This window comes from Stegodyphus dumicola, chromosome 9 (assembly GCF_044657685.1).
Source record: "Stegodyphus dumicola isolate Sdum_Otavi_A_Nest chromosome 9, ASM4465768v1".
Lineage (NCBI taxonomy): Eukaryota > Metazoa > Arthropoda > Arachnida > Araneae > Eresidae > Stegodyphus > Stegodyphus dumicola.
In genome coordinates this window covers 126,312,433-126,337,376 of record NC_140776.1, presented here as the reverse complement: position 1 = coordinate 126,337,376, position 24,944 = coordinate 126,312,433, and the positions used below count along the sequence as shown (strand labels likewise).

Genomic DNA, 24,944 nt, shown 5'->3' with positions numbered 1-24,944 from the left:
TTCGCACTGGATATATATATATATATATATATATATATATATATATATATTCCTTGTACAACGTTGCCATTGCTCACTTTGAAATCCTTGAGTTTGTTAATCAAAAAATTGTTAAAGTTTTACAAAATATGAAATCAACAATAAAACAAATTCCAAATTTCACATTTGGGCTTCCAGATGCCTATATTCGTAGGATTACGTTATTCAAAATTTGATGGCTCTAGGTACCGTTGTTTTATTACAATGCGAGAAACATACTCACATTTATTCAGATTTTTCATTATTTAATTTCTTTAAATACAATACAGGATGATAATATTTCGTGGCAACAATTTAAAAAGTGAAACAATGCTTGTAGTGAATCAACGCAAAATGCCAAAACGAAATTAATAGTCTTTCGCGGCAAACTGCCCCTTTGGAATAAAAAGATATTTATTTTACGTAGACAGTATGGTATGAAGATAAAATGATTAAATTTGTTAGCAGTTTGGGGGTTTACAGGGGCGCGAAATTAGCAGAAACAGCTACCACCCTTGGCATCTAAAACAGCCGTTACTTGGTTAGGCATGGAGTCGGACTGGGCTTGGATTACAGAAACGGGCAACTAATTTCCATGCTGTTTGGAGTCTATGCCACATCAACCGTGTTAGCTGGAGAGGGGTAGCGGGTCAGTCTCTCAGCAACCCATCACCAGATGTTTTCAGTGGGTGACAGATCTGAAGACCGTGCAGGCCAGGGTAGCAGTCGCATACCTTGTGTATCGAGGAATGCCAAAACACGACATACAACATGTGCTCTTGCATTATTTTGTTGGAAGATGGCGTTTGGCAAGGCTCGAAGATCGAGCACAACCACTGGGCATAAGATGTCAGAAACGTTGAAATTACAGTCGATCTGAACTAGAGATGTGCGTGGCGTGTACTCAATGGATTCCCAAAACATCACACCAGGTGCAGAGCCCCTATGACGATAATGAATGCAAGCAGGCGACGTGTGGTCTCCTCGGAGCCTCCAGACACGTGTACGGCCATCAGAATACTACACGCAGAACCGGCATTCGTTTGAAAAGCAAACATTGTGCCACTCCTGTATTCAGCTTTGTCGCTTGGCGCACCAGAATCGCCGTCTCTCTCTATGCCTGCATTGTCAAGGGAAACCGAAGTAATAGCCACCTTGCTGATAGACCACGCTGCTGCAAACGTCGACGCACCTTACAAGCTTATACTGTCGTGCTGAAAACATGCCCATTTCTTGACCGTCATAGGAGGTCATAGGACCGTTAGTCATAGGAGGGCTTTGAAATCCTGCATGCCGTTTAGTATGACCTCAGCAACCCATTGATTCCATATTCGCATGACAGTGGTTGGATGTTGACCAGTGCGACGGGCGATATCACGGAATAACAATCCACATCTCGGTAGGCAACGATCCTGCCTCTATTGAAATCCTCCACTTGCTAATAAGAATTTCTTCTTATTATTCGAGACATAGCACGATATTCTGGGGAAAGTCCGACCTTACAAAGCGCTTTCCGAATGAGAAATTCACTACACAACTTTTCTTTTATGCAGTGCTTCAGCGTTTCTTCCTCCTGCGTCGTCTAAATAGGCTGAAATACTAATCATTTGCATGTTCCAATCTGTTTTTCCTTTCCTGTGATTTTGACGTTCGTTAGATTATTCCTTTCTGGTGTTGCAATTTTAATAGCCAGCAGTGCATATGTTTTTTGTGCTTACTGATGAAAAGTATTCCTATCCCATAATTCAAAAACGTTGTAGGCACGGTATTAAAATTTCTAAGTGTAAAATAAGCAACATTATTAAACGGAAAAGGAAAAACCATCAATCAATACTTTTACAACAAGTCTCTAAGGAAATATCCGAAAACGGTACGTTTCTAAAATTAAATCGTTGCTAATAAGAGAAAATCCACCGACGCAGAAATCAGTCTCAAAGTCTTTAAATACATTTGCACAGCAACAATAAATCAAATAATAAACCAAGATATACAACTTAAAAACTAAAAAACATAATTTTAAGCAATCTTTTGCAGAAACATGTGGCTCAACGCCGAACAATTTGTATAGAACCCTATATGAAAAGTGTTTAGCATAACATTGTGATACACTGTAATCCTTGATGAAGCATGGGTTTATCTACATGACTGCGGCCAAAAAGGTCTACTTATTATCGAAAACGAATCAAAAGTGTACAAACCTGCTTCCGTTAATGCGCAGAAAGTTTCAGCGAGGAATTTAAGATTTTAGCAGGATTGTCTCACAATGGAAAAAAGAAGAGTGGGAAAAAGTCTTAAAAATCACCTGAAGTGTAGGATCTTACTCTTTTAGTTATCATGCAAAGATACGATCTTAGTAATAAGCCAGGCGACTTCTCGCACCGGCGTGAAAAAATAGTACAAAGAGTTTAAATTGTCCTTTTATTTCATTAAACTCTTTAACAAGAATGCACGTATTTCGTACTCACAATAACGCCGACTACTTGCAGTGGGAACTTACGAATAATTTAGAAATAACTTTAAATGACAAAGAGTAGTGCTGGGCTACTTAAGACTAACAGTCTGAGTCAGCAACCTACTTCGGCGATGGACCTTTAACAAACGGCCAGAAGGCGTATCGGCAACAAAGATTAACAGCAGGAAGGAGAAAATAGCAATTAGCGAAATCACTGTATAATTTTCTCTTTTCACCCGTTTAAATACTCTTCTTAATTTGCATCTTGACCGAGAAATGAAATTCAGAAAAGATAACAAAAATTGGAATAACTGGTTATTCAAATTAAGAGAAATCCTTTAAAGGAACTATCAAAAGAAAGTTTTACGTACGATGTTTACAGAAGAAATTCAGTTTCTTTACCTTACTTTCAAAGAGTGAAACTTCATCAACACAAAGCAACAAGTCATGTTTGGAAGAGTACCAGTGCATTCTTTGAAAACATAAAGACTGATACAGGTATTGCATATATCCTTTTTCAGTGCATTCCTGCAAATTCCCCCTGATGTTTTACCTGTGGATTATCCTGAAAAGAGTTCTTTTTAAGCGCAAACCCATCACGATAGATGGACTCTGGAAAGGCGTAGAAAAGAAATGGAAATCAATACCCCTTGAAATTTTACGAAAACTCCTTCTAGCATGGAAATTACGATGTAGACTTATATTCTAGAAAAGTGGCTATCAAATCAAACATTTCAGAAAATACATTTTACATTTTAAACATTAATTGAACGGTCCCGAAATTGTTCTAAAAATGCTTAAACACCGTTTGTAAAAAATCTCAGAATTTTACTGCTTGCAGCATCGGATAGAGCGAAAAAAAGTATTTTAATTGAAACTTATATGAAAATTGTAACATAATTTTTGACTGTTCGGCGAATTTTCGAAAACAGCTCGAATTTTCGACCGTTTGGCGTAATAGAATTTTCGGAAGTAAAAGATTAATTATATTGTTGAAAAAAGATTAATCAGTTGAATAATTGGATTAACAGTGTGTCATTAAGATTCAAAATGCGAAATAAAAAAATTATAAAATAACTATTTTTTATATAAAACTCATTAGAAAATGAAGTAAAACAAGCAAAATAATTTATCACATAATTAATGCGCATGAAAACAAGATATTAATTAATTCTCTTAACAGAATTCATGTACAATTTTCATAAATTTTTTAGAGCGTCCTATGCTTTTATTAGTCGTGATATAAAATTGTAGATGAATTTATGAAAAGAATTATTTTATCTCTTGTTCCGATGAAACTGCATAATATATTATTCTTCTCCTTTTAGGTCATTAGTTCTTTTATGAGTTTTAGGCAAACATTTATTTTAAATTAATTTGTAATATTTTTTATTTAAAATTTTGATTGTTTTTCTGCTTGTTTTAGTTTTAAAGCCAATATTAATAACTAAACGTCAACAAAAACTTTAAAAACACAAAACAATCGTAGTAAGATATAATGCACTGGGATATAATTTCATTTCTTTAATTTTTCGTATATCTCGTAAAAGAGCGAAATAATAATTTTAAAGCAAAGCAAGAACTTGGAAACACTGCACATAAACTAAACCACATGCATTTCTAGAATGTCTTTTTAAGGTTTAACAGCCTATTTAAGTTTTCTTTTCGGGCGCTGCAAATTTCTGGCACAGCAGTGCATATGATCAGCTCTGTCCTTGAACGAATTCCATCGCTTCGTTTACGTAGCTAGTTATGATAAAAGCGCAGATACTGAAAGGCCAACTAATGTTTAAAAGCTGACAGGAGAATAAAAAGAAAAATCGCGTGAATATTTATCCAGAAAGGATTAATCTTCCCTACTGTCCTTTGTTTTTCTTTTGGAGTAGAAAGTGTTTGCGTTCGTACGTGTGTACTAAACTATAGCAGAAATTATTTTTGGATACTGGCCAGAAACTAGCTCTTCCCCTGGTAGTTAACTCTCGTGAATCATTCCATGTGACAGTACATCCTCGCCGGCATTCCCCGCACGCGGTTTAAGCGCTGTGGCGTTAGAACTGCGTCATGTTCGCGCGCGAGTTTCGTATCTTGTTCCTTAACTGTGATTAAAGTTCATTTCAATGGCAGTTAATCGGAAACTCGAGATAAAAGTTTGATTCTGTAACTTGTTGAGTGATCTCAGCAAATCAGAGTCATTAGTTTCCGCAATGTAGGCTGGCCTACCGACAGCGATGAATTCAATGCGCTGCGTCAAGAGGTTTGAGAGCGATAACAGGATGCGATTGCAGATGCTCATTCTTGCTTCTTTCGTGCTAGTAGAGGGATACCTGCAGAAGCGAAGTTTGTGCAAGATGCCAAGAAATGATGATTTCGCGTGCCCGCCTGCCACTGCTATAAAGCCATGTAAGTGTACTCGCGTGCCCATTATTCCTACTATACAGTGCGATGGTGCAAGCAATTTAAAGACCATCCATAGTGCACTGAAAGAATGGTTCCAATGTTTTCCCATCCCGTACCTTAAACTACGGAATGCTCATTTTACTAGGCTACCTTCAAGAGCCTTCAGTAGCATTAAAGTGAATCGTCTTGAATTGAAGGACAGCAATTTTAGATACATTTCTTCTGCAGCATTCCAAGGAATGGATTCGTTAACAGTTCTACGTTTGCACAATGTCAATTTGTTGACATTTCCTTCGGAATCATTAAATCACTTGCCATCCCTCATGACCCTCAGCATTAAAACTAACAATTTGCGCAGAATTCTTTATTCCGACTTATCCGGCGTCCAACAGCTGAAACATCTTTGTTTGTCGGATAACAACCTACGTCATATCGGACGAGGATCCTTTCCGGTGAGTCTTGTCACACTATTTTTGTCTAAAAATTCTCTGATCACTCTGAACCAATCTGTTCGGAATTTATTCTCTTTGGAATGGCTATTCTTAGACCATAACTTCTTGCTTAGCATCAAAGGAGAACTAAAAGAACTTTTTAAACTTAAGCATCTGAACTTAGCTAACAATAGGATATCTGTCTTGGGAAGCTCTTTGCATAATCTACACAATTTGGAAGTCCTTGATCTTCAACACAATGATATACACGAACTAGGAACATCTCTGTGGAATTTGAGACAACTCAAGGAACTAAATCTTCGCTGCAATCACGTTTTGCAACTAAATGACGACAGTTTCACACATCTAACGAGCTTGACTAATTTAGATCTATCAAATAACAAGTTACTGTTTCTAAACGAAGGTTTGCGCCCACTGTTTAGTTTGAAAGCTGTAGATTTATCTCGAAACAAAATATTAGATTTTTCGTTTCATGAAATAAGTTCGCTTTCAAATTTAACTGTTATAAATTTGAACGATAATGGTTTAAAGTATTTAAACTCAAGCTCATCACTATTAACATTGCCATCGACAACTCTTTTCCTTGCTAAAAATCGCCTGAGTAGATTTAATGGATTTTTGAAACATTTTCCACGTTTGGAAGAACTTGATATCAGCAGTAACAGATTTCATGTTTTGACCATTTCACAAATAACTATCGCACCCAGGATTTATTATATTAATGTTAAAGGTAAGACATATTTTGATATTTTAAGTACATTTTTTATTTTATTGTTTGGATGTATTTTAGAATATAAAAATTATAGCTTAAATTATTTGCGTAATATTCAGTACTCATTTATAATCTGGAAAGCAAGGTAAATGTAAACGATTTGCAATGTTTTAAAAATCTGTTTCCTTACTGTTAGACTTTTCAAAACTTTTAAATGTGATTAATAGTGATTAACGGTAATGTTCTCTAAATACACCACAGTACTTTGTCCAGGCAGCCAGTTCTGCTAATATTCTGAATTATTTGAAACCGGACGAGGTTTTCTAGAAATAAAACACGATTAATAAATTCATATGTCTTTGTTTGACATAATTTTTAAAAATGCATGTGTTTCCGTATTTTTTATCGCTCAAAATTTGTGACACACATATATATCTGCACATACAAGATTTTCTTCTTCAAGTATGTTTCCATACTTAAAAATCCTAAATTTTCATGGAATCATAGATTCTGTTAACTAGTTACGATGCGAATCCTAAATTTTCTACAGTTCGCATCCTAAAAAAGGTTTTAAATTCTTTCACAATATGCTGTACTGAATATGCATTGCTACAATTTGCTCATTCGAAAATTAATTTCCTCTGTTACTAACTTCAGATTCGAGGAATGAGTACTGCATTCCGATAATGAAATTGCAAAATGTTTATGCGAAAGTTAGATTAAATCGCAGTTCCGATGAAAGCTAGAGCTGTTGAACATTAAAATAACCTTTGGGTCGCAACGTAATTGAGCCGAGTTAACTGGATTACGCATTCGGCCCCGGGAGAGATTTAATTTCATACCTGTCACTGTATTCTCAGTTCAAATTAAGCGAATGCGGCTTTATATACATGTGTAATTCAAAGTAAACAGTTAATATCGATAACAAATTCAAATTAAAAAGAGTCTTCAAAATGATTCTTTCTCAATCTTTCTCAATCAATTCTTTCTCATCTCAAAAAAAAAAAAAAAAAAAAAAAGATTCTTTCTCAATGTTTTCAAGAAATCTTGTTTTTTTATAACTCAACTAACATGTTTTTCGCGTGGTCGAAGTTTGTTATTAATTTTTAACATACTTCTTGATAAGCTTTGCAGCTCAAATTTTGCACCATATTCATTTTGGATGATAATATAGAGTAGTGAAGCGAATTTTTTAAAATTTGATTTAGACTTTTAAATATTAATGTTGAAATTATTTTTGCGCATATTTCCGTTTCGTTAAGAAATTTAAACTTTAAGAATTTTGTTGCGATATTGGATAGAACAAAAAATTCTTTTGTATGAATTTTATATGTCATTTTTTAACATAATTTTTGAGTTATTTATTTATTTACTTATTTTGCGAAATCTCTGGATCATTTCGACATTTGAGGTAACAGAATTGTTGGAAGTAAAAGAATGATTATTTGCTGTTAAAAACAACTTTTCAGTTGAATAATTTAATAGATAAAGTGTCGTTGAGATTAATAAGATGAAAAAAAAATAAAAGTTTTTGTAAAATTGTATGTAAAACTCATATAATAATGAATGAACTAAAAGGAGAAAAATAATTTACATCTATATTAATGGGAACAAGAGATTAAATAATTCTTTTTACAAAATTCATTTACAATTTTGTTCCTCGAATAGTAAAAGAGCTTACGCCTAATAATGAAATCTATAAATAGAATAGCATTGTCAAAAATATATAAGCTGTTCTCATTATAAATTTATGTAGGGTGCGCCACGCTTTTATTATTGATGACTTAAAATTGTAGATGAATTTTGTGAAAATCTATTTAATCTCTTTTTGCGATTAAACTGTATGATAAATTATTTTTCTCCTTCTAATTCATTAATTATTTTATCAGTTTTAAATAAAAGCCTACTAAAAAAATTAATTTTATTTTATGGTATACTTTACTGTATGGTGTAGTAGTCCTCTCACATTGTAATATTTGTGTTATGATCTTATCTTAAATACTGTCTTTTTCAAAGAGATTTAAATGTACAAATTACAGGAAATGCCATCTTCGAATTTATGAGATGCTTCTTGCGTAAATTTCTAATGAGTTAAATTTTCATTAATAATAAATATACATTTCCATATATATTATAAATAGTTAAATATACATTTCCATTTCATTGAAAAAATGCTATTTTTCAGCGCACGAATTAGAAATTTATTTATTGCGTTAGTCTATAATGTTCAGAGTTATAAGTATTAATATTAGTCCATTAATTAAAGAGAAGCAGAAATTTCATTCTGGTGTTAGCATTTAAGGAAACGGAACATTTCGAACAATCCACAAAATAATACTGGATTGTTCAATTGTTTAAACTGGATTCCACTCATCCCTCCGTGAATGGGGATGAGATGTTAGTTTGATGTTGCCAATATACAAAATAGGTCATTATTTCATAGACTATTCATGGAATATTATCTCCATAAACATTTAAATTTTTTAAGCATTTAATGAAATCTGATATTTTTACTCTTAAGGACAGTGGGGAAAATTGTATCGCAATACGTTTTTTTAATGGAATGCATATTCTAATGGACCATGAATTCTCTGAAATATAATATGACCTTATGGTAATGAAAAGGTTAATAATTGAAAATTCTAACATCCATGTAATCCTCACTGTCGTTCCTAATTTTCTTCGACTAGTTTATTGATACAAACAATCTAAAAGCTGAACTAATGGCGTTTATCCGTCTGGAATAACTGTCATGTTGTATTACGCTCTTTCAACAATTTCTTCATATTATCCGTTAGATGGGATCTGAACATTTCCCAAACTAAAAACCTTTCTGAATTCTTTTGTCAGATATTTCTTATCCATAGTTTCCCACCGTTTTCGTGAAATGAATGAAATCTTTTTTCGTGAACATGAATGAAAACACCAGATTACATTATATTTCGAGAAATTACAATTCGGTATAGTCTTTCTTTTAAAAATAACCATGGGTTTTAATATTGTACCGTCCACTAAACAGGAAAGCACTATGGTGAGGTGAGACTTTTCGTGACCTGTTGTTTTTATGTGAACCGGTTTTGTTCCTTTCACATGAATTATTTTATTTCCTATAATATCAAACATTACTGAAGTTTCATTCATATTTCCGATAAGTGACAGTAAATATTTTATTTTTGCCTTTGTAGGTCAATAACATACTTTTGAAAACTTATTAATTTGTCCAAATCTGTCGTAAGCCTTTGCGAAACTTTGGTTTCTTGTCACAAAACTAAATTATTCCGTGCCATAAGTCGAATACACCAGTTCAAAATTGCTTTAAATTTGCTTATTTGTGATTTCATTTGTATTCGTTTTTGCTCCCTTTAAGGCCGCAGAGTCATTAGGTTTTTCGATGCTGGATATTTAAAAAATTTGTAGTGGCCTCGCCGGGGCTCAAACTCGGGGCTTTCCGAATACGCGTTGAGTCTGCTTCCAGTTGCACCACGAAAACTTTCGGAAAGGAGGGAGAAAATACCTTATAAAGCAAATCAACTTACGCTGTTTCTTGTTACAATTAATCCATTTTTGCGATTTCTTAGGACCAAGTTCACAATATTTTCTTCTAGAATAAGCCACTTCGTTACTCCTTTACGCAAAGCACACTTATTCTTCGGAATATTAATTATTGTGATTTCATTTTTCTCCCACTCACGTATGGAGCTTTCGCCAACATCAAACATTCTTGTTATAGCAGGATTTCCATTTTCGTTCACAAATTGAATGACTTTACATTTGAAAACAGCTTTGTTTGCTTCGTTTGGCAGGAGCCATATTTACTACTAAAAGGAACACGAGATCAACTTTGTATTTCAACCAAAGCAAATGCGATTTACTCAAACTTTCGATGTTCACTTGAAAATCACGGCATCACGGAAAACGTCTGACTAGCGAATTCATCCTGGTCGGAAATGCATTCTTACCCCAAATTATGTCCCCCTTTCTCGAAACCCTAAAATAACATTCTTGTGCACATCTGCATTGAATACAATCCACCCTCTGTGCAGGATTATTTACTCCCTCAAGCATTTCCCATACACATTGTTCCCCTTGTTAATTCAGTACGTAATTGTTCGAAAGCCTGGGAAGAATCTTCGAATGAATGACTTCAACAGATAAGAGTATTGCATATGTATGTTTAAGGTTTCGTAAAGAAAAAGGTGCGCATTAAACGACGATTATACCAGAAAATTAAGAAAGCAGTTTGAAATTACAGGTGTGCGTTATACGCTGGAATATGCGGTATATGGCTGCCACTGCTGACTAGAACTAGGCTTGACCTATTTCGCACATACTCCGCCACGAAATTCTTTCGTGATAGTAGTTCTACGTGGTAGTTCTTCGTGAATATGTTACCCTCCTGCGCACAGTGCGTATTAGCTTGCTTGTCCCTAGGGCCTCTGCTCGTCTTCTTGAGACGAGGGTTAATTAAAGACTCAGCATATCAGCAAACAGCTCGACACCGTGCCGTTGTTGCGTGTTGCAGAAATATAATAAAAATCGAAACACGGGTTTTTTTTCCACCTGCGTCTCACGCAATAAAGCCTTTCGATGCCCACCAAGGCCCACTTCCTATAGCGCTGATGCCGTAGAGGACGTAGTGAGTTTTGAGCCGCTACCGAAAGCACGAACTAAGATTCCGCGTATCTATAATAATAAAAGCAAGTGTAATGTGTCTGTCTGTCTGTCTGACCGAGCTCTCCAGCCAAATCTATCGCACGCAGGGACCTGGAATTTTTTATACGGAAGCACAAAGGGGCTGGCCACCAGACCTCGAAGCCCGATTTTCGATTTTTTAATTAGAAAAATTTAAAAAAAATTATTTATAATTAATTAATCACGGTTTTTTTGACTCACTGATATTATTATTTGTTTTCAAATAACGTTCGATTGTAACAATTGATTTCTTTATTCTAGCGTTAGTTTGCTGTTTTGACGATACATTAAATCGATTAATTACAATTCATTTCTTTTTTGTAGCTTGTGGGGGGGGAGAGAGAGAGACAGTCTACATGTCCTACACTACTATTCCTGCGCTATTCACTTATCTGCATTTTCTAAATGCACGGGCAACGCCGGGCGGGTACACCTAGTATGAAATAAACCAGAGAGGGGATTGACATAAGATAGTGGCACCCAAGGCATTTCCATGTTCTGCGCTGTTACTGGCGGATTCGAGTTGCGTGCACCTCGAATGTGAAAAAAACTAACTGGATGATCCTGTCAGTAGTCATATGCTTGTCTTAAAATCTAAGCCGTGCATGTCTAAATGCATGCCATATTAAGGTGAAACCGCGAAAGGCTCATTAAATCAGTTATGGTTCCGTGGATCGTACCTTACTGTTTGGAAAACTGTGCCAATTCTAGAACAAATACATACAACAAAGCACCGACTCTCGGAATTAACACCTTTATTAGACGAAAATAAATCAGACCTCGTGTTCGTATTTATATATGTATTTGTATACAAGATAAAAACGTTTAAATCAAAATACTAACTTTAATTTGCACTATACCTTAAATCTCTATTTTAATTTGAATATTTCCGCTTTCGGTCCTAAAACAGCATCTGCTTATAATAAATCTCTCTAAACTACGTTATTTCTAAATTAATTCACGTCATATGATTCTTGCATAGTATTGCAATCGAGATTTATCACTCCATGCAACTCGTTTCCAGTACTCTAGAGTCCAGTCTTTGTGTTCTCTTGCTCAGGCCCGATGGCTTACTTGCTTCCAAAGCCCACACGCGGTGAAATGAGCGTTGCACGGTCCGTTTACTGACTGTACGACTGGCGTCATGATTAGCTCGGTAGTAATTTGACCTAATGTTTGGCTTCGCTGCTACGTACATGACGGCTGAGCAATTTCACACCACGCTCGTTCAAAGTTAATTGTCCTGTGCAGTTTGCCAAATCGTTAGTTTTCCCCCACCATCCATGTGTTCTCGGTATACTGTTGACACTGTCGAACTTGAAAATCCTCTGACTGTTTTGGAAATTGATTATCCCATGCATCGAGCACCTACTATTTGTCCACAAACGAAGGCATCTAACTCAGAAGATTTACCTATACTGGCAATTGAAACGACTGATTAACAACAACCACAGTATTAGCTATACATTCAGTTGCCACAGCGCACTCACGTGAGCGTAAATGCGGCGTAGTGCTACACAGTTTGCATAGCCATGTCTATCCCTAATTAAGTGGCACTTCAGTGTATAAGCTTCAGCTCCGCCTGTCTAAATACGCTAGCAAAGATAGGTAACAGAAAGCTAAATCTTATTAAAATAATTCTAAGAAATGGACGGGGGATAGCACGGAGATTAGCGTTGCTTCCAGAAGCTCACTCCCTCAAGAACTTCGTTAAGAAAACTAGGATAAAATGACTCGCCGAAGAACGTATAATGTATATACATACAAAGGCAACAAGAATCAGCATCAAACTGCGTAAATTTGTATGACTACTTTTGAAGACTTGAATATAACTTTCTTATTCAGTTGCAGAAGCGAAAATGACGAGGGAGAAGCCCGTGAGCACAGGCTGAACTAATCTTATAAATTTATGGAAATAACACTTCTAAACTATTTTTGCAAATTTATGCAACATACGCTGATTTTTATTGCTTTAGTAACTCCCATAATTCTGTTTTTTAAATAGATTTTAATGAGTCTGCATCTTGGTGGCAGCCAATAAATGTAAAAGTCAAGCAAAGATAAAAATACTAAGGTAATAGATTAATTAACATAAAAATTTTCAAACTCATCCTCAGCTTATATTTTTCAAAACATGCGAATTAAATTAACATGCGACTTAAAATAAAATATTTGGGTTAATGCTTGTATGTGTCACATAGGATGCTACACGGTGGACTACTCATAGCAAGACATTTTATCGTGGACAAAACTTATCAGATTAAGAGAAACTCGCTTATTCGCTGCAAGTCTGAATGAGACGTTTTCATAACGGTACCCTACTATAAAGGTGTCATCACTTTGGAATTTATTTCCTGCTGTTCGCCAAGATACAAATATTCACAGGGGTTTTCTGGCAAAAAGATCGTACTCTTATATAAACCAGTTTTTAACTTGAAGAAAGCAACTTTCATAAAGGTGCCGGCACCTTTATATGAGGTGTAAGTAGGATTTTCTTTGCTTTGTTTATCATCATAATAGTAAACTGAGATAATGTTTGCGGCCTTTCTGTGCAGATTGCTTTCTTTTCATTAAAAATTTCGACTTCTTTTCTAAAAAGTGTCAGCATTTTTATGGTGGAACACTTTTGAAAATTTCTATCTTGGGAAAAAAAGTGATTTACTTGCTCAAAATTACCTTCTCCTTTGTGACAAGACACATTGCTTAGTACAGAAACGAAATCCGAGATATCATAGATAGATTGTCTTTGCGACAAGCCAAATCATGCTCTCTGGAATGCAACCTTCATAAAGGCGTCACAATACCGTTATGCCAGTGGGATTCACGTATCTTATTTATTGATCACTTAAACAACTAGAAGATAAAATCGAAATCCCATGGCCAATATTCATAGTAAAACATGAATTAAAAATATCATAAAAAGTAGCGCCCCACCAGCGGCCGAGCGGTAAAGACGCTGAACACTGGTAGTTCGTCCGAGGTTCGAATCCCGCGAACGGGCTGGCTGCATGGGCGTTTTCGTAGTTTTCCCCTTGTAACGTGTATGCGAGCCAGTTTCCCTTAGAAAGTCCTCCACGAAAGCATCCCTCCCTTTAGGCAGAAAGCCCTCGTGTGCTTTGCCATACTTGAATAATCCCAATCCCAAATCCATAAAAAATAGCAACACCAACGGGATGAAGAACCACAAGGCTTCAGAACATTTAAATTTTTTCCGAAGCTCAGTAACAACATCATTATATCAACGCATTTTATTTCTCAATATATATCCAGTTTTTCCCTACTATTTCAATGATAGAAGGTTATCAACCACTGATTTGTATATAAGTGGGGAAAGGCGAGATCCTGACCATGATTTCTTTACATGTCTCCTAACCACGAGAATTCACATCCAAATAGCTATGATATCAAATTAAAAAGATTCCTGGTGAAACATCGAAAGATATATAACAGTCAAATGAGGCATCATCTATTATCTACATCAACAACGACTGAACTATTGTCACTCAAAAATTATACTCTCATAATGACTCTATACTCTCTAAACTAATTATACTCTCATAATATAATTAGCAATTCATAGTGCTTCGATGACAAAATTCTTGAAACCTTTTTTAAAATTCCTTGTAACCTTTTTTAACTTCTCATAACCTTTGTAACCTTCTTGTAACGTTTGTAAATTCCTTTGTAAACTTCTTGTAATCTTTTTTAAATTATAAAAAATTGCCAGTTAGGGGTCCTTGAAGGGGCCACACGGTTAGTGTGCCAAGTTGTCTGTTCTAGTGTGTCCCGCACATTTAAACCTGACCTGACGTGACCTGTGTTTTGTTTGGTGAAAATTAGCAAACTGAAATATTAGTTTTGGCCTTTTGTGAAGGTACATAAAGAACGAAAAGAAATCCAAAGAAAGTGAACTAAAGAAATTGGCATCATTGACAAAAGTAATTACTTCGCCAGTAAAACAGTATAATAAATACATCGCTGTCATTAATCGCGCTTTGATAAGAGCAAGGATGGATAAAAAGAATTTATTGTTTCCGTGGTTAAAAATAGAATTATTCCATTAAAATAATTAAGTACATCTGGCAATCATTCAATTATAATTACTGCTGATTTTTGTTGTTCTTTATGTAACTGCTGAACGAGGAAAGTCTTTTGTTGTTAAAATGAATATGAAAGAAATATGGTGAAAATTCATTTATTTGAAGGTTACAAGAACAAGGAACAGTTCTTAAAAAAAAAAAAAAAAAATTATCCTTGGCCAGAAACAATGTGAAAATAAAATCTTGGAAATAGCTAACAATACATATTTCAACAAAAATTAATTAATCCGTCCTACAGTTTAGCTGCAGTCTCGTTCTCAATGAGAGTACCGATATAGATTTTCTAGCTTGTTTTATTTGTTATATGCAAAAAATATTGTAAAGGAAGAAAATATCAGTTTAATGCCATTCTCAACAACAATAACAAAAGGAAACAATTTTTAGAATAAAATGCTATCTCTGAAAGAGAAATACACTACGTTCAAAATTAAGAGAATATTCTCATTTAGTCATTTATCTACATAACTAATAGATCGCTTTTAATGAAATTTGGTATGGGCCTAGGTTTATTTAACACAAAACAAACACACCCTACAACAGCCATGGTACACACACATGATCGTGCGTAAAGCTCAATGGGGCATTAAAGTCTAAAACAAAGGCTGCAAGATTAAACAAAAAAAGAAGTCTAATGTGGGGAATGATACCCTCTAATAGTTATACATATCTCACAACGTGCATCATGCTGGAAATGAGTATCTGCAGCAGTCGGCCTCACTACTGCAAAGGCGTTACTCTCAGGTCCTAGAGTTCAGTTTGATAGACAACAACGGTCGTCCACACAAGCGGAAGATTTTCCAGAAAGTGAGGATATAAACCGAATAAAATGGGCAGCCGAAATTTCACCACTAAAGCCGTAAGAACATGTATGGAACGCTCGCTCTTGATAGGGCAAATGCAACTTGTCTCTCTTCTTCCAGAAGCTCAATGCCCTGAAGAATGTGTTGTTTCTGGACTGGAACCGATTACCACAAGGATTTATTAACTTTTTCTTTCCCAGTTTAAAGTCATGTTTTAAGAGCTAACTATCTGAGGGAACTAAGAGTTATCTGAGGGAACTAAGAGTTAGGGTAACTATTACAGGGGAACCATACTTTTCATTAGCCTATCTTCCTTCTTTTCTTTTCCTCTTTGATTAGTCTCTGTACGATCCTTTGTTCGTTCTTATAACCTTCCTGCCCGGGGTGTGCGATCATGCGTATGAGCTATGACTGTTGTACTGTGCAGACGCTCGCCACTTTATGAACTTTCACGTAACGAACATTCGCAGATTCGAACAAACCTGTTGTCAAAGACTGAAATTTGCTTGGAGTCGAAAAGAATTCGGAGCCTTACGTTTTTGGAAAACCAAGACCCAAATTCAATGGTTTTTTGGGGGGCGGGGGAGTAAAATTTGCTGTGTACGATGCCACACAGTGCTGTCGTCTTGTTTACGATGAAAGCAAAACAAAACTAGTTCAAAAAAAGTTTGATAATTTAGACAGGCACTTCCCAAATCGATTTTACTAGGCCATTCTAATACGCCAGCTCCTTCTCCTTCCACCTCTCAGCCTTCCCATGACAAATGCCCCGTTTACTCGTCGATGAATCTTCAGTGGGCGAGTTAGACGTTGATTCACCCCTAGCCAAGTAAAGATCTACTAACATCATCTTCTCACCATTCGCGCATGCCTTAAAGCCGAAAATATAAGTTATGTCCAGTATAGTAAAGAAGTTTATACTTTATTCATTTGTAATATTTTATTTATAATGTACTGTAAGGAATTTTATCCCCTAGTGACAGGCACAAGTCGTTATAGACGTTGGCCGATACTAAGGCCGGAAGCAGTGGTCACTTTATTATGGAAGCACCTAATAGGTGGGACGCCATTGCCTCTTATGAAGGGACAGACAATTTACATCCATGTCTTCTCCAGGATTCGAACCCGGGCGCTTCAGGGTCACTAACCACTTTCCTCATTTAGTAGTCCATTTATAGCTCTTATCTCACGAACACCATTAGGAAAATGCACCATTTTGAGGACAAATTCATCGTACGGACGGTCTCTCGGAAAGTAACTCCTTCGTAAGGTGGGAAGCGTCTGTATATCCTTTTGTATTCTATCAATCTATATCTGTACCGAATTTCATTAAATTCTATTCTACAATTATGGAGATAATCCACTAAGTTTGAATATTCTGTTAGTTTTTAGCGCCAGTGTAGATTTGTCTAAAATTATGCTTGTAACTATTGACGTTACTTTCAGTATGCGGAGCAAGGAAAGCTTATTTTACAGAGTATATCAGACATACAGTTCTGGTTTTCAATTCTTATATGTTCGATTTACTGAAAAGTACTTTGAACCTTGCAAATCAGTTCTATCAGAAGGAAAATTTTAAGTTTCAGTAAGTTACATACATAAAATCATCGGATGGCTATATTGTGGTGAAATAATTCTGCGATGCATCAATCGTACGAAAGTAGGCATTTTTACTTAACGAAAAAAATACAATCTACACTGATTCTACATTGATGTTCTAGTGAATTGATTTACACTAAGTGTTCTACATTGATTATTGCCGATAAATTTATAGAATACAAATTACAGTTTACGAAGTTCTATCATTTGTATGCACTGTCTTATGATGAATAATTCCAAAATGCTATTAATGTGTAGTGAAATGGTTCTTAACCTTTTTATTTTCCTTCATCTAGTGCAATGGTTCTCAACCTTTTTAGTTCCATGCACTGCTATCACCATTGCTAGAAGATCATCCCCTCCTGCTTTTCAGAATTCGAAATATGTATACATTAATTCATTTCAATTTAGATTATTTTTAACGTGTTTTATAAAGTAACTAACCAAATTAATTAAATTAACTAATTACTAAATTAATTAAAATTAATTAATAACCATCTTAAATTAATAAATTAAATAACTAATTAAATTAATTAAATTAAACTAAATTAACACATAATTAAAAGTCTGACTTCATCCCCCCCCTCCTGAAGCTATGCAATCCCCCCTCCGCCTCGATTGAGAACTCATAGTCTAGCGCTTTATTTGTAGAGATGTAAACATGCTTGACATAACAGGCTTTGAATTCTTTTGTGATTTCTTGATCCATTGGCTGAATTAGGGAAGTGGTGTTCTATGCAAGGAATAAAAGTTTACATGCATGCATTGTTGGCTTCAATACTGTATCCTGAAACATTAACGAGAATTAGGACACATTTAAAGCACAGGTTTTGCTGTTCTAAGTTTTGTTTGACTTCTTTAATCAATGAATTTTCAATCCGGTCGATAAAGAGGGTTTTCACAACGGGGCCATTGCTTGCAACGTATTGCATATCGTTGAAATTCTCGCGTTCGGCAAATTAAATGGAGACATTAAGATAACGCCTATACGCAAAATCACGTTCCGCAATTTCGTGTTCGACAAGGGTTTACTGTATCTGACTTGTCAAATATTTGGTATTTGATCTAATTACTACGAATGACAAATGTTTGCCAGATATCATTTACCATTCGTGCAAAAAATGTCAGTCCAATAGCACTGTTATAACAACACTTTGAACCGGAGTCATGTGACTGGCCCTTTTAGCAGCATTCATTTCAGCCTTTTTATTTTATTATAAACATTTGCATTTGAGGCAGTCATAATAATAGCAAGATTAGCTGTTTTTGCCGAAACTGCGGTGTTCGATGAGTGTGTAAACGGCGACACTACGGCAAAATTTTTTTGTTGAAGGTATTAAATGTACTAATGAATTTTGTTACACCATCTGTAATTTACAAGCAGGTAGGTATTTCTGTGTACCTAAACTTTTGTTGGAATAATTCCTGGTCTCGTGATTTTTGCTTGTAGCAAAAGAGCAAGGAAAAAGGGATTAAAAAAGAAGGAAAGAGAGAGAAAAAATTAAAAGAAAAAAGAAAGAGTAGGTTTTTGCTAGCCTGATGAGAGTCTAAGCACTCTTCTGCCTTTCGCTTTATGTTTCTTTTCCTAAAACCAAACGGAAATGCATTAGCTTACTATACGGTAAATTTTCGTAATATTTTCATGAAGTACGTAATTATCTTAGTTCATGTATGCGGTAAATTTTCTCAACAGTTTTGAAGGGATGAAATGCATTTGGTTCTTGTTTGTGTAGAATCTTTTCAACAGTTTTATGGAGGGGAGGGAGTTCATTTCATAATTACTTTAGTTCACATATATGGTAAATTTTCTCTACAGTTTCGTAGTTGTTAAGTACAATACGTAATTAATGTATGGTGAATTTTCTAAACACTTTCATGGGGGTGAAATTCAATTCTTGATTATTTTAGTTAACGTGTATAGTGAATTTTCTGAATATTTTCATGGAGTGGAAGTACATAATTACCTTAGTTCATTTAAGCGGTAAATTTTTCTCAACAGTTTCATAAGGGTGGAGTATAAGACACAATTACTTTAGTTTCGGTTTATGGGGAATTTTTTTCAACAGATTCATGGGATGAGAGTTGAGCTTGGAATAATGGCAAGGTCAACTGAGATTTTTGAGCATTTAATTAAACTAAGATATTTAAAAGCAATATTTTCAGTTCTTAATATTATTTTTTTACTTTTTAATCGTATTGATTCAAATAAAAATGCATTTAATTTATGATATATCTAACTAAAAACATTCAGCATTTTTATAGAAGAAGTTCTATATTTTGTCACTTTTCAAATTTACAGAAGATATGGAATGTTCCTATGTTAATCTAAATGCATATTCATGTAGTAACTTATAAAATGTTTCACTATTCCACTTAGCCATCTCTAAGAATAATCTCTACTGATGAACAGGGCCGGATTTACGTTATATTACAGAAGCTATAGCTTAGGGCCCCTACTTTTTTGGGGGCAACCAAATAATTAAAATGTAGTATAAATAGTATTAAAATATATTATAACAGACTTATAATTGGCCCCATATCTCAAATAGCATACGGCCTTATCAAGTCTAAATCTGGCTCTGCTGGCAAACCATATTAAACTTAAAAACAGCCTTTCTGGGTTAAAAACAGTTTCATTTTTCTAGTTTCCAAATTAAACATTTTTCGCTAATTTTGTAATTTTAAAATCTTGTTTAAATTTGAGGGCGGCTATTTTCTTCATTTTCCTGTTTTAATATCCTACCGCGTCTTGTATTCGAAATAACAGGGCAAACGCAAAGAAAGGAAGCCTCATTCGGGCAGGGAATAGGGGTAAAAGTAAGGAAAACACGAAGACCGTCATAATAAATCACCTGATATTGTTTCCACTTTCTAGCCTTCTGTTCCGATTTAAAACTGTTTTGTTCCATGCCACAGAACGACCTCCGCTTTCTCCAGTAGCCCACCATGGCATCTGAGGTAATAAGATCTCAATATTTTGTACAAATGAATGAAATAAATACATTATAATACGATAACAGTACACTAAGGAGGAGGGGCTCAAAGACCTGGGCTTTAAGATACCCTTACACGGTTATAATGCACCAATCCCTAGGTGTGATCCAAGGAGGCATAGTCTCTCGTTCAACCCAGGGGGGGGGAATTGCACACAGTCTGGGATAAATGAACACAAGTCAGTGGCGACCGGCAAGCAGTCACCAACAAAGAGAAGGAGGATATATCATAGACTGTACTACAGTGTTGGCAAAGGGAAGCCAAATCCCCAAGAACAACCTTCGATATCTCACCATATAACGTGAGGCAGACAAGATAATACCAGTACGGTCCTTGTCGAGTGTGTCTCCAGGAGCCGAGTCAGTCTAGGTACAGGTCTTAGCCAGAACGCCGGGAGTTGCCCTGAAGTCGACCTTCCGGGGAATACGATAGGATAACATTAATAGATTGTTCTAATTGGATTTGTATAAGGTTGTTGTCCCATCACTTATCACGCTTCATTCCCCCCCCCAAAGCCGTTTATAGTTGTATGCCACAACTAAGGGCGGAAGTCTTATTATGAAGGCACCTAATGGATGAGCCGCCTTGCCTCCTATAAAGAGACAGATCGGTGTCCCGACCTCCATCGTCAATAGCCTATCAATTTGCCCAGCTCATATAATGACGGAAAAACTCTGCTGTTTACAGAACAGAGATTAATTAAACACAAACGTTTAATTAAAACCTAAGTATGAAAATATGATATTTAACAAGACAAAGTCCGCCTAAAAGGTTTGGTTCAGGCCGTGGACTCACGACAGTAAACACGGCTAGCTAAAGCTGATTCAAATCAGTTTAAAAGTTGGGAGAAAATCGTATGGAAAAAGTCAGCAACCACTGACAAAAAGCTCTGTGCAACTGTGTAACTGCGGAAGGGGAGAAAACAAAACAAAACAAACGCTTGCTGGTATTTTCAGCAAAGATTAAACGTGATTTATTGTAGATTAGAGTTTAAAAAAAATGATCTACCAAATATTCCCTTTGACGCAAGAAATTTGCTGAAAGGTTTGTGTTTTGTCACTAAATAACTGTAATTTGATATTAAGTGATTGACGTTTCTATACAAATACAGTCAACTCGTGATTAACCGGACCTTGTCTTAAAAAAGGTTAATATGTTTGTTGCGATACGCTAGAAAAATCACTATCCCAAACCATCAGAAAGAGTGAAATTTTTTATGAGGAACGCAAAAAGGAGAATTATATTCGTGAGATAACAGCAGAGATAGCAGATAATATCACAGTATTTAGGAATTGTTTGTATCCACCAGAGTCTGCATTTTAACTGTGCATATGTTAAAAAGTGATTAATTAAGTGATTAATTTACATAATCTGTAAATAAATGTGGTTGAATCATTCATTAAAATAAATTGCTGAATCAGAAAAATTAATTAACTTGAATTAATTAGAATACAGGCACACACAGGAACTTCGGTCTGGAAGTTCGAATAAGCTGGCTGCATGTACGTTTTCGTGGTTTTCTCCATATGTAACATAAATACGAGCCAGTTCCCTTACAAAGTCCTCCACGAAGGCATCCTTTCCCTTAGGCAGATAGCCCTCGAGTGCTTTGCCATAATTAAATAAAACCAAACCAATCTTCTTGTTCTTAATGTCTCATTGTAAGACAATACTACTACAATCATAAAAACCTCGTACTAAAACTTCCTTTGAATTGGCGGAATCGGGCTTGTAAATTTTTTTCTCTTTGTTTTCGGTAATAAGCAGACCCCCCCCCTTTTTTTTTGGCATTCATTTAGGTTAACCCAAGCTTCGTCGATGGTAACAGTGTATTTCCATTTATCTTCTGCTGAATACTAGTTTTCATTCACAGTCCTACAAATTATTCTGCGTTGAGCCACATTCTTTTGCAAAAGCTGCCAAACATTATGTCTTTTTAGCTTCTTTAAGTTGTAATGTTGTATTTTACCATTTCGATTAATAATGTTGCTTATTCTGCAATTAGAAGTTTGAATTATGGAATAGGAATATTTCTCTTCGGAAAATATATCCTTTAGCTTCTTTACATGCAAGATTTTGAAAGAAGAATGAATGTAAAAGTAGCAGACGATATTTTACTCGTAATTTACATTGGTTAATTTACATTGGTCAAACTAAAAGAGCCTTAAAATTTCACGTTAAGGAATATGAGGCGTATGTTTGGAAAAAGGAAACACAGACGTTCTCTGTTGCCCAGCACCGTTAGTTCGAACATCACACATTCCATTTTTCTGCGGCCAAAATTATTAAATAAAACATCTTTCATTGGTGAATTAGATTTCTCTAGAGGCGTTTCACATTTAAAAAAAATCTTTCTGTCCTAGGTAACGACCCTAATTCAAATCCATCTTTACCTTCAGCCTTCAAGGAAATTATGTTTTAGTTTTCTTACTCCATCAATAGATAGCGCCAGTAGCTTAACTCTTGTCCATTCTTATCTTATCACTAATCTTATCGAAAACACTTTTTAATTATCTATCGAAATTGTTCTAAAATGTGTAAACACCCTGCGTAATATAAATTTTAATGTTAGTGAATTATATATACACTACTGAGAAATATCGTCTCTTTTAAGAATAAATTCATGTTATTAATTCTTCTTTTTTAATTCAACTGAATTGTTTCTAATACGCAATTCTTTTTATATTTTTTGTTATAATGCAACACTGAAATTAAAGAATCAAACTTCTTTTTTTTTTTAAATCTCTAAAATTTCGTAGCTAATTTGGTGCCCTTTCTGTTGGTTCTCCTGAGCAGGTTTTTAAAATAATATCAACATTACACTATCTCATAAGGTATTTTCGTTTCTACTTAAATCTCGCCCGCTGTTATTGTGAATATCTATTACCTAGGCCTCAAATCATACAGTGCTTCTGAAATCATTCATTGCTGTCTGTGTCATCTGGTACAGTATACAAGAAATCGCCCTCATCACCGTTGTTATTGTCTTCACCATCGTTCAGTATGTTTTCTGACGTGTAATGATCTCCCGAACATGAACAGCATTAGTATTCCCGTTTCCTTGTACTACTGCTCCTATCAGAGCATACACATCCAAAATTCACAAGCTAATCAATTAGTAAAACGAAAACAATTGCTACGTGGAGGAACGCATTTTAAAATGTAGAGAAGCTCCATTGAACGCCTTGAGGAAGGGGAAAATTACATGAATATTAAAAAATTTTTCAAGAACTTGTGCTCAAATTTTGGGGCTGGGGAAGTACACCAGAAGGAAATGTACACGGGGTAAATACGGTATATCTGATGTGATGTTTTAGAAGTTGATGGCGTGAACGTAAAGCAGTGTTGATGCATAGAGATAATACCAGTCCGTTAAGGCTGATTGTATATATTTTATTTCTTCAGAAGCACATTCTTAACTTGAATTACAAAGGGCAATGATTGCCCTTTATGATGTAGTTTTAGTTTAGCTTCCTGTTAGCTAATAACAAGTTTGGGATCCGAAATTCAAAATCATTATGTAAATATCTGCGTCATGAAACATATCGTCGTTTTCTTTAAAGCGCCATTAATTATGACAGGGCCTTCCTGTGGCCGAGTTACGAAACCGCTGAACACTTAATTACACCTTGGTTCAGAGCTTAGCGAAGTTCAGCACATTTAGGTGCCGCTGTATTGAACGTATTGAATATAATACTTTTGACCTCACAAAGAAGAGCCTCTAAAAGGTGAAGGTTAATAATTCAAGTAATAAAAAAGATATATTAAAAAAAAAAACGGTGAGCTCGGCTGAGATTCGAACCCACGCCCTTTTGCCTGTAAGCGAGAATCATGCTTCCAGACCACTGAGCCACACGACATGCAGTTATAATTTTTGAATTTATTAAAAAACGCTGATATTCTTATCGATGTATTTTGATATCGAGAATAGTGACATGCACACGCAGAAAAAACTTCACCTATTATTCATCTATTGCTGACTTTGGTCCGATTACAAATTCTTCTCCGTTCTGATTTTAATTCGTCGAATAATTTGCAGATGTACCATCAGGTGCTTTCTTGATAACGACCACTTTATTAGGATGTTCTGTGTTCTACATCATTCGTTTTACTTATTTGCAGCAATTAAGTTTTATAGATGATTAATGATTTAAACTAATAATTTTGAAATAACGTTTTCATAGATTCCTTGTAGTTAAACGTTTTTAATGGAAATACATCGAGATGATTTTGAATGTTATCATATCAATTATACTTAGAATTAAGTTAATAAAAGTGTAAATGTAAATAAAAATTGAGTAATTTTAAAGTAATATTTTCTGTGAATAAATATCTTCTTCCTTCATTGGCTAATTGATTTGAAATAAATCAACTTATACATTATATTCTTAGTTTTTGGAGAAATCTGAGCCAGCTGCAGTAGAAATTATTATACCTCACTGCAATACCAATTCACCAGGATTTGCTAAAGACGTTAGGAAATGAAACCCCATTCTAGGAAAATATTAAATGGTGGACCGCCGACTCTTAACATGGACACAAAAGAACTACGAGGACACCTAGTGATGGGAGCAACACAAGAAAAGATGAACGCTGGATGTAATTGTGCTGTATCTAAGTGTGAATGATCTTAGAATGACTGTGAAAACAGAGACTTAAACTTTGAAGATCTCAACCAAAGGTGTGTGACACACCATCAATCAAGAAGCGTCAATGAACAAAGTATCG

At 35.2% G+C, this 24,944-nt stretch overlaps 1 protein-coding gene across 1 annotated transcript in view; it reads left to right on the top strand.

The window, feature by feature from the left end:
• The first annotated feature begins 4,290 nt into the window (after nt 1–4,290).
• The window catches only part of LOC118185527 (uncharacterized), a 36,609-nt gene continuing 15,955 nt past the window's right edge, over nt 4,291–24,944 (top strand). Inside the window, exon 1 of the mRNA XM_035355398.2 lies at nt 4,291–6,049. Within this exon, the coding sequence (XP_035211289.2) occupies nt 4,699–6,049 (1,351 nt within the window). The 5' untranslated portion in view covers nt 4,291–4,698. The remainder of the gene's footprint in view (nt 6,050–24,944) is intronic.